At 38.2% G+C, this 17,024-nt stretch overlaps 1 protein-coding gene across 1 annotated transcript; it reads right to left on the bottom strand.

Moving 5' to 3' along the window:
• Window positions 1–8,973: 8,973 nt before the first annotated feature.
• On the bottom strand, window positions 8,974–11,833 carry tmem151bb (transmembrane protein 151Bb). The gene is made up of 2 exons (XM_036593607.1): window positions 11,409–11,833; window positions 8,974–10,445 (listed from the first exon to the last, which is right to left on the bottom strand). The coding sequence occupies exons 1-2, from the start codon at window positions 11,493–11,495 to the stop codon at window positions 9,042–9,044; spliced, it is 1,491 nt and encodes a 496-aa protein (XP_036449500.1). The 5' UTR covers window positions 11,496–11,833; the 3' UTR covers window positions 8,974–9,041.
• Between the last annotated feature and the right edge of the window lie 5,191 nt (window positions 11,834–17,024).

The following is a 17,024-nucleotide window of genomic DNA, read 5'->3' as shown; positions in this document are numbered from 1 at the left end:
TCGAGCCCATCCTTTTAAAGGAGAGCTCCACCAATTTTTCAAAATTTCTGCATAATTAAACGACTAAGATGTAAACAATGTCATTCAGAGTGGTTTGGTGTGAAATGCTCCGTTCTAGAGAAACTACCAGAGTCAGAATTGTGCACAGTGCTGGTGATAGGAACCAGACGTCCACCTCTAAAAGCTGCCTGAGAGAAAGTTACTACACAAAATGGTTATGCATGCTCAGCCTGATGGCTGAGACATTGTTTTCTGGTAGTTTTGTGATAATGTTTTAGCCTAAAACGTCTTGTTAATCCATTTATTTTAATGCATTCATGCTGGAGACAAAATAGTCCCCAAAGAAAACTCTTTTTTTCAGATTTACCATTATTATTAGCATCACATATATAAACTCAGAAGATGAGTGTAAGTTCACTCATAGTTCTGGAGAGTAAAAAAAATGGCTATATTTGTGTTGTAGACATCATGACCCCTGGTTCCTATCACTACCACTGTAAAGAAATCTGAGTCAGTACATTTTGCCACAAATAAATCCTTTCACATCAAAACATTCTGAATGACTCTTTATAGCTCAACCACTGAATTATGCGGAAATTTTGAAAAATCACTGGAATTACCCTTTAACTGAATGTTGGCTTCTTCCTCCTGGATGCAGGTTTAGGCTCCCAATGGCAAAAAACAACAGACAGAATAACTATTTTATACCCAGGATTATTACATTTGTGATACATGTATTTTATATTGCTGAATTTAATATATGAGCTTTTTTTTAATGGATTTAATAAATGTGTTTTTCTGGATGTTGCTGATGTTGTGTTTTTATTCCTGTGTTATATGTTTAGTATGCCTGGCTGTAAAATAAATCTGAACTGAACTAAACTAATGTCAGTTCTTCATGTTAACTAAGCTTGGGGCCTCATGTTTTCCCAGCTCGAGGCAGGTATATATATATATATATATATATATATATATATATATATATATATATATATATATATTTTCCATGATACATTGCCCATCTCTTTCAGTCTTTATTTGTTTATTTATTTATTTATTTTTCATCATGTATTCTTTGTTCTGCAGATTCTATACGTCTGCGCCTGGCATGTGCCTCACCACTACAGTCTGAAAAACGCTGGGGGGGTTCTTTTACGAAGCCAGAGAGTTTCTGGACAATGATTTCCATCACCTGCAGCATAGACAGCATAGAGATTCAAAGACCCTGTGTCTTTGCTTGGTCAGAATATGTTGCTCCTTTGCCAACATGCATACAGACGCTGTTCTCTGCTAGGCTACACATGACTCTCTTTTTCTTTGTTCGTTGGGAACACACTTTTATTCAAATTAAACAAAAGAAACAGAAAATTTACACAAGGACACACCGCTCATGCTACTAAATATAGATCAAATGGGTCTAAATAGAGCACTGCAGTTCCAAATAAAATCAAAGTATGAATAGCATAGATGACATTTTTACAAAAGAAATTCTCCAGGGCAGCTGGACATGCTTATTACAGTTTAACAGCGATGCTCTCTATATGGCATAAAAAGGAAATATGAAGATTTTAGAGAGATAATAGAATCTGAGCAATTTTTGTGTATATTTGACCGACATTGTACATGCCATTAATGTATGTTGCAGGTTTGACATCTTAAATGGCCAGAGTTTTACTAAACTCTTCTATAACCTTTAACCTCAGCTAGTTTGCACTGAAGTCCCTGTAGTTACTGAATAATAAGTCTTTGCTATAATAAGCACTGAATGATAAGTATGTAGTAAGCCTGGGATTTTAAGGGGTTAAATTAAATGTAGAATCACGTCTGAATAACAATAACACCAGATACAAAACAGTGTCTTTATTTAAAAGGGGAATATCACCAATTTTCCACAATGCCTGCATGACTAAATGTTTAAGATTGGTGTTTAAGGTTTGCTGTAAAATGCAGTTCTCTAGAGAAATGTACTGAGTCAGATTGTTCACAGGGACAGGAAGTAGATGTCTGAAGCGTTTAATGCCTCTGAAAGCTCCTTCACTGAAAGCTATTATACAAAATGGTTGTGAATATGTTGCCTGGTGCCTGAGACATTGTTTATGACAGTTTTGTGATCAGGTTTTGACCTAAAGCATATTTTCAAAATGCATGCAGGGCAGAGAGGTACATGCAGGGCTTTTAAAGGCAAAATTGCATCGTTTTTCCCCACTATTGTATCATTATCCAAATTATAGATAAAAACTCACTGGTCATTCTGGATAGTAAATAAAATGGATGTATTTGCTTTGTAGACCTCACAACCCCAAACATTATGTTTTTTCACAGATGCAACTATTTGAACAGAGAAACTGATGTCTTACCTCTTATTTTTAACTTGGCTTTATCATTTATGAGGTTTGTTTAAATTTCAGTTGTCAGTCCTGCTTTCATTATTTATGACAGCCTGAAACAACCCTTTGTTGTTTTTGCTATCTTAACAATCCTTTCTTCCTGTCCATTACAGGTTCCAGAGCAAGTACTTGTTCATCTTTAATTTGTTTACAACACACTGAAACAGCCTGTTAAACTTTCCCGCTGTGAAAAACAAAGTTCCTCAAAGTTCAAGGAGGAGAAAGGGCTCATCAGATGAAGGTTTTCCAGAGTCAGAGCAGAAGGAAAAGCCCTTGTTTTGGGAAGTTTAATCACAGTAAGGTGTATTTTCAGTTAATGGTGCATAATAAAGCTCCAGGCTGGTCTGTAAGTGTGTGCTCCTGAAGCCCTGCGTAGCTACTTTTTGCTTCAGTCAGTTTATGAATCATTCTACAAGATCAAAACTCATTTTAGACTTTTAACTGAGTTGGACTTTAGACTAAAATCATTTTGCTTTGAATGACCCTATACCTTAATTATGTTTGCGTTCTTTAAAAAAGTGACTGGACATAACATTTTATTACTACTAAAACAATCTTAACATTACTATAACTTGTTGTACCAAATGTTTTGGTAGTGACTGTTAGATAACTGTGACTGAGATAATTTTAGCTAATTTTTAGGATAACTCAAAAGCATTAGCTAGTAGCGAACCCAGCTTTGAACACAAAAAAGTATTTGATTGTAGAAAATATGTGTTTCACTAGTGACAACTCTTAATATTACACACTGATTTTCAGATGTTGGGAGACATTTACTTCAAAACAATGGGATCTAACTGCTCACCATGTGGCCATGAGGGAAAGGGATGCAGTCTCACTTCCTGCTCTAAAATGCAGGAGTGTGGCTAAAATAAGGCTCCACCTACAGACTAAAACTCTGTGTTTCGGTACTGACATGAAAACAAGGGACATCTTTAAATTTTTTCTTAATTTAAAAAATGAAACTCATGCTAAATGTAAATCAAAATCAAAATCAAAAAATTAAAAACAAAATTAAAAACATGCAAAAAAAAAATGCAAATATTACTTGCACAAGTTGAAATTTAGGGGTTAGGGTTTGGGACACCTCCCAGTAGAAAATACCCTATAAATTACTATTTTGTATAGGGATGCATCAATACCATTTTTTTTTCAGACTGAGTACATCTGTTTAGTGCTTGCCAATACTGAGTCCAATACCATACTGAGTGACCTACTTAGAATTAAGGAGTTGTTAGTGTAAATGCATATGTACTTTAACAGTTAAATCACAAAAATCGATTTGATTTTAAATGAAGTGCATTAGTTAGCCACATTATTTACCTTAGATTGGGTAGTGCTGCAGTGGAGAAGAGCAAATTTTGTTCCATGTCAGAAAAGTGCTTCTGTACAGCTGTAGGTAAAGTATGTTTCATAGATTTGATCCCATGGTCCTCTTTCAACAGCAGTCCCTGTAGCACAGTGACAGCAGGAATCACACCTGGGGCTAATCTGAGGAGCTCACGTTTTGCGTTGTTGGACTCTTCTGGTTGGCTGGTAGAGCTAGTTGAATGTCCTCTAAAGCAAGACAAACACTGTGCCATTTGAGAAATATTGTGATCTGGTGACTCTGATTGTAGGTTTGAATAGACCATCATGTACAAACAAAGCTTACAATTTATATTCACGCTGTGCGAAAACGCACCGTCCATGCTATGTGATTCACAGCCTCTACAGACAGCTGTGTCTGTGAACAAGTTCAAAAAAAGCTATTTTGTTCAAAATAACACACTGAGCGCCCCGGGTACAGAGCACAAGTACAGCAGCACTGCTAACAACTAAAACCAGGTGATGTACATGGTAGGACAATACAGTCTCTCTACAGCCTATTTTATAAAGACAATTTAATAAGTCAGCATATTAATGTTTAAACTTCGCTTCTAAATTCAGTTAAAAGTAGTAAAGTTGCAAATGTTGACTTTTTCGCCTCCGTTTGTTAGTCTGTGTATACCCGTCCATGTTGGGGAAGTGGTTGTGATTGTGTTTAAAAACAGGCTTAAACTGCACAGCATATGAGCACACGATCACTGCCAGCTCGAGTCGTTTGTTCATTAGTGTGGCAGTGTACACTAGGCTTACGTCACTTGGTATCAGCTGATATGTAAGTATGGATAAACATGCCATGGCAGATATCATATGCTGTCATGACAGATCGTGTCCTGTAGTATAAAATTCTCATGCTACCATTACTGTTACTTGGCATGACAGATGCAATAATGTTTGATGTCATGATGTCTAACTTGAGTCACTTACAGCAAAAATTAATGTCATAAGCTGTCATGACGTCAAATATTATGGCATCTGTCATGGCAATTTATCATAACAGTAATATGACAGTTATATTATTGAACAAAATCTGCCCTGACAACATTGTGACAGCATATGACATCTGCCATTACATGTTTATAGCATGGTTATGTCAATGTTATATAGCAGAGTTCAAGTAAAGTGATATTCTGTTATGGGTTTCTGCAAAATTGATAGAAACATTGCAGTAGCCTCTTATTGGTGTTTTGAAATGTTCTTTGAAATAAGTGAGATGTAAAAATATGACTTGTTTCTTCCTGGTAAGTTAACATTTACAGTCTGAATGTGAATGTGACATGAATTCACCAAAGCTATAAAAGTCATTTAATAAGTCAAAGAGAACAGTTTCTAAAATAATGACAGTGTGTGTGTTAGACATGGACAAAGTGCACTGGCAAAAAGGGGCAGTGGTCCTTAGTTAAATCTCACTGAATGCATTAGAAATGGTAATAAACATAAGAACAACAGAAAACATTGGGCTTCATTCACCGTTCAAGCGTTCTTAAGAAGAAATTTCTTCTTAAAACCCACTTACTCAGTTTTCGTGAAGTTTCTGACATTCACCAATGTTTTCTTATAGACTTTTTCTTCAGACCTTTCTCAAGAACATGTTGAAGAACAAACTTAGAAAGATATTGGTGAATGAGGCCCATTGTCTCTGTGACCCAGTCTGAATAAAACCTGTGTGTTATGACCTTCAGAAAGCTTTAAGTTATTTCTTTCCTTGAGGAATCCCACTACATTCAGGACTAGTACAGCATTCCAAGGATTAATACTGTTCTGAAGGTTGTCCTATCCCTTGTTATTAGGAGCTTGATAGTAATTTAGTGTTAAGGATTTGCATTATTATGTCCAATTATGTTCTATTTGAATGTATTTGAAGGTGTGTTAGTTTGCTCACAACTCTGTAATCAGAGGTGAAGAAATACCTTGTTCTTGGCATATAGAGTCTCATAGAACCCCAGTATGACACACCTAAATCTAATCTTAACTAGCTAGATCAGGGATCATGTTACAATAGGGTTGGAGCTGAACTCTGCACGGAGATGGACCTCTATAAGCAGAGCTGTGCTGTTGTGTTCTAATTTCAGAGACTGTTCATTTTTGTGTAAGGAATTACTCTAATCTAATTTGAATCAGGATCTCTTTTGATCAAAGTTTCTATTATCATAAGAATTAACATTTTGGTAACAATCATGTTTCTCTTGCAGTCAATGTCTTCCACCGTGTACTAATGAGATCACAATGACCAATGAGCTACGCTATCCAGGATTTTTACAAATTTAGGTGGGCATTTTATTTCTATACTTTATATCATTTTCATTAGCTTTTATAGCCATTTACATTTGACCTACACTGTCTATGTAAAATGCAAGACATGCCGGTAAATATACCACAGACAAGACTTTTGTGGCAATATTGCTATGAAATATTACAAGGCCTTCAGATACCAGTCATGATGACCACAATGACCACATTGCCACCTGCTGGCACATACAGTGTATTGCTGTAATGCCAAACCCCATGTTAGCTTGTCAGGGACAGAAAACTGAGGGCCAGAGTTCAGCACAGTTGGTCATCTCTCTACTCTAACAGACCAACTAAGCGTAAAACTAAACTACTGAGTTCAGGTGTGTTTGATCATGGAAATCACTACACTGAGCAATATTTCATCCCCTCAGGACTGAAGTTCCACACTCATGTGGAAAAGGTTGTAAACTAATTGTTCTGTTGATTGAGTGTTCATTTGCAGTTTGCATTTCACTTTGAAATGACTTACAGTACAAAAGTCAGAGACCACCCTGCGTTTATTTCTTTCTGAATGAAAACAGCCACTATGTATCATTCTTTTTTTCAGAAGATACTTCTGAGGAGATTAGATAGAAATGTGCATAAGGGGAAAGAACAAAGAAAATAAGTTAAAAAAAAAGTTTAAAAGCTGAAAGCGTGGAAAAACATCCCCACACAAGCGTGGACACACTAAATACTGAAACATTTGATATTATATTTTGTTTATGAGGCTTCTGTATCATCTGTTGAATATCAGTTTCTGCTTTTTCCTGACACTGAAAAATGTAGAATTTGTACGTAAAGCAACATTATATAATACTTTTTGTTAAAACTGAAAGAAATAGCTTTTCTGAGTATGGAGAAAACAGAACACCCTAAAATATGGAATGTGTGTCGTTGCGAGTCGCCCTGTAAAGCCTGAAATAATCATTTTTAAGTCAGAAGCGTCGGGGCTGATTTGGGGGGAGTTTTTCGGGCCACATCCTAAGTCTTTACCTATTAACATCACGCATAGGGGCTCAAAAAGAAGGTCCAGCTTGATGTTTAGGTCTCAAATATAAAATCAACAATATACTGATGAAGACATTATGAAAATAATGGATAATTCACTCACGTCCTCGGAGCACAAGTCCTTCACCAAGTTTTGATTGAGTTCTCTTTGAATTCTCTTTCAATGCACTCACAATCACCAGATTCATCCACTTGTAGGGGCCCGAAGCACAACTGACATTACAAAAGGCTCTTTCCCACATTGCATGCAATTACATATTTCCAGAGAAATCTCCAAGTCCCCAAATCCTATAGTGCTGCCTTAATGGCCGATTTGACTGGAAATTAAATAAATGAAATGTTTGACTTATGTTCACATTTCCTGAATCAACCATCTAAATTTTATGCATACACAAATGATTTACTGAGTATTCTGTAAACTTTGATATTATATCAATGTTTTATTGTTTGTGTGTGTGTGCTACATAAAGGCAACATTGTGTATTTTTCCCCAGACAAATCAGTAAACTTGTGATACAATATATTTAGGCAATATAAAAAGTGGTATAACACCATATAGCTTTAACAGTTAACTTCTAGACACCACAGGCAAAGAACCAAAAGTATATATCAATATCTTGATAGGTTTCAGTTAGGGAAAATGTCTTTGGAACATGTGTAGCATCTCAGAAGTTGATGTCTGTTCCGCAGCTTTCCGATTACACAAATTTCAAACAGTGACAAAAGTAGTACTGGACTTGCACCACAGTTTTCCAGTACAGAGCTTACAAAGTTTAACAACTGACTGGGTTACATTTGTAAATAAAAAATGGCTAAGGGTGGACAGTCCAAAATTATTTGACTGTTTAAAGAGCAGAAAGTTTGCAGTGCACTTTTGCAATGTGCTATGGGCTTTGTAATGCACTTGTCCATCCTACAGAGCCATAAACCCACCACATTTTCCATTTGCGATTCTCACTTCACCAACGTACGCCACAAGTTCCTGTGCTTGGAATTCTAAATCACGACAACCCAGTTCATCTCAGTTTATAACAAACTCCTGTTCTTGGGTTAGCCTGGTACTACAATAACTACATATAAGCTTTTAAAAAAGATACAACAGTCATACATTCCATTTGAAGTTATATATACAGTCGAATGGCATACCATACCAGAGGTTAATTGTTGCATAGCCTGAAATGTATATATTTTTTATCAGCAGTTTCAGATATTGGGTGTAGCATACAGAGCTATAATTGACAGTATGTTTGTAATAGTATACCATAGTGCATTACCAAGTTACATCACACTAAAAGTACACACAACAGATAATTCTCTCGTATACAATATGCGGTCTTATATGGGTGTAAACCACAATTATAGTCCTATGGAATATGATAATATACTGTACATCACTTTTACTTGTAAAGTAACCTGACAACATTCTTTCTGAATACAGATGATTTGGTTTATGTGACCTCAAGTGCAACATGATTGGAAAGAAGAACAAAACTTTGGGGTTGAAGTTCTATGCTCAAAGTACACTGAGAGGATTTTTGCTTCGTAAGTAAAGGCTTGGTCCTCCATGTGAATATTAAACAAGACAAATAAAATAGTTGTCTTGAAACATCATGTAAGAATCCTGCAGCTGTATTAGGATAAAGTAATAGAAAAAATTATTACTTCTAACACAGGACGAACACGATGTTGAGTTTGGATTATTGCTATGAATGTAATGACTGACGTGGAAAAAAAGTCATTTAAGATTCCATTTTGGTAAATACAGTGTTGAGGACATTCTTAGTTCGATATGAGCACAGGGTCTGTCTTAGAGCAAAGCACCGTTCCCTTAACAGGCTGTGGGCTGCAAGTATTGAGCCATGGACGACATGATTCCTGAGTGACAGGACATGCTCAGTGTTGAGAATCTGTCTTGTTTCTTAAGACATCATTCTCAGGTCAGCATTGGATTCTTCATCCGCACTGATTTGCGTATGTTACTGTCCATCAGCTGTGAGTCAGTGAACCTCATAAGGAGGTCTCCACGCAGGAGCCATTCCTATGGAAAGAGCGGTGGTTGGGGCAGCTCTCACTGCAGTGGACGATGAGAACTGGGAAGCAGAGGGCATCTTGGTAAGGCGGGGGGTCATCCTCAGCGGTGGCGATGTGGCCAGACAGGCAGCGTGTGTTTTCACTTGGGCTTTCAGGTTCATCCAGGCTGCCGCTGCCGCTCCTCCAGAAGCAGCTGCGGCGTGAGCCGTACAGCCGGCCCAGCGAGAAGCGGCTGCCGCTGAAGGGGACTCGAGGGCTTCCGTTGCAGATGCTGAGGGCGCTGCGGGAGAACACGGAGGAGCTGCTGATGGCACGATGGCAGCGCTCACAGTTCTGTCGGAAACCTCCAGAACGTTGGGCCAGGTCCATCAGACCCGCTTCTGAGTAGCTTGGCACCAACTGCTGATTGGAGCGGATGTGCCACTCTAGCTCAGTGCTGTCAATGGTGTTCACTCGAGGGATACGCCGGCAGTATGGATGCTCGTCACACGGCGTAACCGGAATGTAGTCGACCCCAAAAAGCTTCTCCACTCGGTAGTGGACGTAAGCCGTGCGGTACTCCGTCAGAACCCTCAAGGGCCAGGAGAACGTGAGGAAGGCAGCCGTCCAGAAGACATAATTTGAGACGTACCAGGGATGGTTGTCTGGGTTTGAGAAGGCAATCATATACTCTTTGAAGTCTACATTCTTCAGGTGCATCCCCTCGCGTGCTTCCATGTAATCGTCAAGACCCTCATTGTCGGTGAAGAACCTGGCCCGCTGAGTTAAGTAGGAATTCTCAGACTCCACGTTAGCAAAGCTAAAGCACTTAGTGAACCTCAGTTTGGTGATAGCTGACTTATCCAGGCCAACCAGCTGCTTGGAAACGTCCTTCACCCCACAGTGGCCGTAGTCGAATTCAGCCTCAGCCACGTGTGTGTTCACCCTCTCGTGATACACCTGAGTGGTAGTGTATGCATCTCCGTTGCGGTAGCGTGTCACCTGCCTCGTTCGCCGTACGTAATGGTAGCTGATGGCTTTCCACCAGATACAGGGCTTAGACTGCTGCATCCTCTGAACCCTTTCGTAGATGCCCTCCACATCTACCTTGTACTGCAGCTCATTTCTCGCATGGCAGTGCCAGCACTCCACCAGGTAGACCACATACAGCATGACCAGGAATGCTAAGGGAATATAGATGTAGCCGTCAGAGCAAGGGCTATCGTGGTACATCATGGACTTCCCTTTGTAGGCAGTGTCGAAGCTCAGCCGGGTGACCTTGGTGACATGACACCACACCATGGCGCCCATGCATCCGTACATGAGCATGGAGAGCAAGAGGCATTTCCAGAAGGCTTCTCTACACAGCGACTTGCTCAGGGACTGTTTCAGGGGCCTCTGCTGCTTGTCAACAGGGAGACACAACAGAGTACATGTGCAGTAGTTTAGTGAGTTGTAAAGAACATATAGCTTCTGCAAAGGTGGATTTGAATGACTTTATACACTTACAGAGGTGGATAATGAAGGCTATTTGTCAGCACTTGGACACTGGTGTGGCATTTTATTGATACACTTTAAAGGGCTCATATCATGGAAAATCTTCCTGAAGTTTGATGCAGAATGTAAGCATTGGTAAAGTTTTAAAAGCGTTTACTGTCCACATACTAAGCTGCAAAACAACCCATTTTGAAGTTGTTGTTTTTGTGATGTCACAAAAACAAATGCATTTACATTTACATTCCTGCCATTTCAGCCTACTGTAGTGTTCAAGTTGACAATAAAAGAAGGGTTTTGTTCTGTACTGTTTTATGAATGGCCCATAATACATGGCAGCCAATCAGGTAAAACGTCATTTGCATATGTCAGCCTTAAATGTACATTAAGAAAAACAGTCTGCTTAATTCTAAGGGATAAAGGGAGGCTGGGAAATGGTCATGTAAAAAGGAATCATGATTACTTTGGGTGCATAAACCCACCACAAACATCATAATAAGACCCTAGGGGAACAGACAGATAGATAGATAGATAGATAGATAGATAGATAGATAGATAGACAGATAGATAGATAGATAGATAGATAAGAAAAACGATGGCTATGGACCCTTTAAATGCAGCCTGCTCACTTTATTTCATGCCACTTGTTATCACATTTATTTAACGCTGATTTCCCATTTTCAGCCCTTCATATTGATGCTAGTACTGTGCATTGCATCTATGCATAACTTCCTCTGCTGCAGTGGTCTCCACATCGCCTGTAGCCTGTGTGGCCCAGTTCAGACCACAGGGATGAAAAGCCCCTGTAGACTGTATCAAGCGCGAGAGCAGGCTAATTAATGTGTTTGCTAATAAAATGACCATTAATACCTCCTCTCTGGGGCTGTCCGTGTCGTCCTCGAAAACCGTGGTGGTGCTGCTCTCACTAGCCGTCGCAGCCGAGGCTGGAGGGGACATGGCAGCTCTGAGAGCAGCGCTGGGCCCTGGAGCACCTCAGACGAGAAAGAAAAATCCCAAACTGCTGAACCGAGCCCTAAACAGCCTAACGTGGAGGAAAAAACTCGCTGTTTTCTGATTAACCGCCTGCCGTGTCGCCATCCAGCAGCCTGAAATCAAATCTCTTCGCCAGATCCTCAGCTGAATGAGTGCTGCGGCTCTCGGCTAATAACAGGAAGACGGCGGCTGAGGGTTAAACGATATGAAGGGAAAGACGGAGGAGGCGAAACATGCGCTGGAAACGTCTGTGAGTCGCAGTGTTTGTGTCTGATTCAGCATTCAGCCTCGCTCCATACCTCAGGTTTGGTACAAACGTTTTAAGACGGATTCTTGACGCCATTAAAGGATGAAGAGAAAGATGAACCTGTTAGCTCTCAGTTTTGCTCGTGCTGAAGGGGATTTGGAGGTCTCGCTGGAGGTTTGGAGGCTGAGATGTTGGTTCAGGGTGGAACCGTGTTGTTTCGCTAGGCCGCTAGAGGGCGCGCTGCTGCAAGCTTTAGCCTCACGCCTCATGGCGACAATTGAGGGAAAATTCAATTACTGGGGGAAGTTGACTGTAATGTGCAATTTTAATTTTACTGGGAGTTTTGAGCTGGAAAAACTGGAAACAGGAATGAAAAGGTTTTAATTTTCGTGCTTTTCCAACGCTTTTCTTGCCATCTCCTTAATTGTGGACGTAAGAATATAAAATATCTGAATAGTGAGTTTATTTACAGTTTATTTTGTCCTGTCTGTACATGTACGCCTTGAGAAATAAAATGTCCTAAAATTGTATAGGCTTATGCGTACAGTTCTAGAAAAATATCATTGATACAGAACTTGCAAAATTTCCTTAACTACCTGTTTTTCAAAATGTCTGCATAATTCAATCATTCAGATGTAAGCAAAGTCATTCAGTGTGGTTTGATGTGAAATTGTACACTGTAGAGAAACTTATAAACTCAGATTTTTACAGTGGTGTTGATGGGAACCAGAGGTCATAATGTCTGCAGCCCAGTAGCCATTTTTATTTACTCTCTAACCGGTGAACCTACATGTCTTCTGTTTTTTTAATATAATGTTGATGATGGTAAAATAGTGGTAGATCTGAAAGGCTTTCTTTGTGGACTGTTTTGCCTTATAATGATGTACATGTACATCTCCACCATGAATGGATTAAAATAAGTGGATTACAAGACATTTTAGACCAAAACTTTATGACAAAACTAAACAGAGTTTAAAATAAAACCTTATCTCAAAACAATGTCTCAGGCATTAAACAACATATTCAGCTTTCTGTGAGGTAACTGTTAGAAGCATTATACACTTTGGACATCTGGTTCCTATCACCACTGAACAGTTTTGACTCTGTTTCTCTACACTCTTAAAAAAGATGGTGCTTCAAGGGTTCTTTAGTAAAGAAAATTGTTCTATATAGAACCTTCAAAACTTAAAGAAACCTTTGGACTGATGGAAAATGTGCATGAATGTGCTATAGATTCTTCTATTGTTACAAGCTTGACACCGTAACAATAGAGGAACCCTTTTCGGTGCTATATAGAACCATTTTCAAAAAGGTTCTATGTAGAACCAAATGGATAGTTAAAGAACTTTTATTTTAAATGAGTCATTCAGAGTGGTTTGATGTGAAATGCTCAATTCTACAGTATTGAAAAAGACGGATCTTTCAGGGTTCTTTAGTAAAGAAAATGGTTTGCATATTTAAGGGTTCTTTGCATCATGGAATAGTTCTTCAGACTGATGGAAAACATGCTGTAGATGGTTCTACATAGAACCTTTTTGAAAATGGTTCTGACTCTTAGGTCTTCATTTCGACTTAGCACAGTGCAGTGATAGCATACCTGTTACAGGAACAGATGGTACACAGTGGGGTGTTTATCTGTGGATTAGGTAAGAAACCCAATGCACATTCCTAAATAATCAGTATGATTAATGATTACATGAGTTGCATGCAGTATTAAGAATATATTTTTTGTCATAATTACTTTTTTGTCATAATTATTATAAGTGATATTATATCTAATTATATTTTTGACTAACTTGCATATAATATATTGTTCAAAGGTAATAATTATATTAGCTAATCTAGACTGTGTTCCTATTTGATTAATTATAGCATTTGTTAGCTTTTATGCTATACATTTCTCAGTAAGGAGAATTGGGTCTAACATGTTTCAGGCGTGCACACATTGGAGAGCAGCCTAAACTGCAATAATAAAACTGCAAACAGAAAATGAGATTTGGGTTTATTACATGGCCTGTAGGAAGAATCCAGCGTCCAGCGATGGCCTGCTCTGTCTCTGTGGACTCGCCAGCACCATGGACAGCGCTCTAGTGCTTCACTACAGCGCCTCTCAAGCTTCAGGCTACCATGAATGGGCTTCATACACTATCATACATTTTATTTGATATTTTGCATATTTGTTCTATATTTTTCATATATTTTTTTCCTCACCCATCACAACTTTTTCTTCCCTTTTTTTATTTGTTTTGGTTTTTATTTTTTTTTATTTACCTCAAACTGATGAAGTAAATCAACAAAACAACAAAGGTTTAAAGGGGAATTCCACAAATTTTCAAAATGCCTTTATGAGTAAATCATTAAGATGTTAACAATCTCATTTAGAGTGGTTGGATGTGAAATTCTCTCATTCTAGAGACACTTACCAAGTCAGAATTATTCACAGTGGTGGTGTTAGGAACCAGACGTCCGAAGTGTTCAATGCTTCAGAAAGCTACATCACAGAAAGTTATTACATTAAATAGTTATGAATCCTCTGCTTGATGCCTGAGACAGTGTTTTATGGTAGTTTGGAAAGGTTATGGCCTTTTTAAAATCCATTAATGGCAGAGACAAACATGCAGGGTATTCTAAGGCAAAATAGTCCCTTCAATTTTATCTCTATTTTATCATCATCAACATCACATATAAAAACTCAAAGGACATGTGTAGGTTCACTGATCATTTTGAATATGAAATAAAATGGCTATATTTGTATTATGACTATATTAGACATTGTGACCCCTGCATTACTGCCACTTAAAGAAATCCAAGCTGCTAAGTTTCTGTACAATGAACCATTTCATATCAAATTACTCTGAATGAGTGATTTCCCATTTAAGAAGGGGGATCGAGGAGAGTTTTACTAATTGCTGTTTTTTCATATTATTCATCAGAAGTTACAGTAGTAACCATTATGGCCGGTTATTAAGCTATTTTGACGTTTTAAATAGAAATCAACAGCTTAACTTCATAAGTTAGACTTCTTCTATCAGCTCCATTACTATTTGCCCTTTTCTCTGTCATTTTACGCTGTGCAAAAACAGTAAAGGGATTAGTGACAGGTTATTATTTAATTGAACATTAGAAGTGATATTTTCACTGTCCACCAGAGAGCAGCATCGCCTCATGCCTGTTTTGCCATTGGTTCCCATTGGGGCAACTTGGAATTAACTCCATGGAGCTTTGCCTGATGACGTCCCCTTGTTTTTGCACCCTCCACCTGGAGAAAGATAACACAAATATTAAGAGATAAAGCTCTACACTCTGTGAACAGCCTTCGTTAAACATTACAACTTCCTTGTATTGAGGGTGAACCTTATGGAGCTTTTGAGGTTTGTAAATGTGGTTAGGTTGAGGATAAGACTACTTTTGCATATTACAATCAGAAATATTTACTGATTTCTCTGCTTGCATGGCAAAAGCCTTGTAGTTCAATGCTTGTACATTGTTTCTGAATTCATTCACCAATTTTCATGTAAATCCTTGAAAGATATTTTTTTAGATATTGAACTCTGCCACCTTGAGAACAGATTTCATTGACCTTCATGTGACTGTTTTCCCAAAAGTCTTCAGTATATTACAAACTAGGTCATTTATGCATATATACATATGCAGATTTTTTTCTCTGGGCACAAGCTAGAAATAACAACAGAGCCAAATTTACCCAATTAAGTAAAGTTATTGACAAATCACAGCATCTTAATGAGTAACTTTCAGTGGTGTGTGTGAGACATAGAAGTTACGCATCGCTGTTGTCGGAATAAAACCTTGTATCTCCATTTTTGATGTTCTTCAGTTTTCTCGAAATCTCGAAAATACTTGTTGCTCTTTACATTGTGTGTAAACTTCATGATGATTGGACCAAAAGAAATGACCCAAAATGACTTGGATAAAGATCTGGTTCCATTGATTTACATGAAAAGTAAAGTGTGGTTTTTCCTTCTCCTGTGAAGTTACCATTTTGGAGATATGAGGTTTTCTTCCGACAACAGCGTTATGATGTTTGTAGAATCTGCACTGCTGAACTCAATTTGAGAGGTAGCAGACTTCCCAATGACAAGAAGAATGTGTTGAAGATGTCTGAGAAAGAAAGGGAAAGCTGGTGTAGTAGGAAATATGTTACACAGTGATGGAAAACATGCTAGGTTTATATAAGACAGCTATCTGCAAAAAGAAATCTAAGTTCTTTGGGTTACAGCTTTTTCAACAGAATATGTATGACTTTAATGTTGGGCCTTTGAGTAGGTTGTTATGTTCAGGCCTTGGGTCTTTCTGTGGCTACTCTGGGGAAACTTTTTTGTCTTTCATCATGACGACAAGTTCCTGAAGATCAAATCTCAATGGCTGTTAGGTTCAAAGTGAAGCTGCTTCTGAAATCCATGTTAAGTTAAAAGTAATAATTCATGGAATAAAAGTGTCAGATTTAACCATCACTGATGCAGACTATACAACTCTCACAATGGATACTATTTTTAAATGCTTTTAGAAACAGCTGGAGGCAGAATGCTAGCCCTTCTGACTGTGACAACACAGATTCCCTACTTATTTCAAAAAGTAATATGCATACAATCTGTAACATTTCATATAACAGAGCCTATATTCAACACTTTCATGTATTTTGTCCACTTTTGACATGAGTGTGGTTTTATGTACCGAAAGCTCATTTTAATTCATTTTACATGACCAGTCCAATGAATATCCAGAGTTTCATTTTGAGATCTTTATGATCTCACTGGTCCAGGTTTTGAGAAAACACACCAGAAACAGAGAGGACTGGGATCACTGAACTGCCTTTCTGCTTACAATAATTAATTAGTATATTAGCAGGGCTTTTGCTTGCTCAGATATTTTTTGTTTACAGAGCCAGAGTCTATAATCCTTGCTAAACAGTACCGAACTGTTGCTATGAAATTATTCTCCTACCAAACAGGAGTGTTTGCCAAGCACTTTGTCGTTTCTATGAAATATGGCTCCCCCTCTGTTATGTATGTGACACAGATACAGGAATGAAAATATTCATAATATTCAGTGAATGTGACTTGCCATTGATGTCCATCCATGATCCACATGCTTTAGATTATATCCAAGTGCCTCTTGTTCAATCACATTCAAAGAAATACCAATGATATGACAGGCTAATGTGACTTTCTGCTTATTTGTGACATTTTTACTGTTAGAAAACACCAGGACAAAGGAAACAAAGAAAA

Source organism: Colossoma macropomum, unplaced genomic scaffold, assembly GCF_904425465.1.
Source record: "Colossoma macropomum unplaced genomic scaffold, Colossoma_macropomum, whole genome shotgun sequence".
Taxonomy (NCBI): domain Eukaryota; kingdom Metazoa; phylum Chordata; class Actinopteri; order Characiformes; family Serrasalmidae; genus Colossoma; species Colossoma macropomum.
The sequence above is the reverse complement of the archived record's forward strand: the minus strand, read 5'-3'. Positions and strand labels throughout refer to the sequence as shown.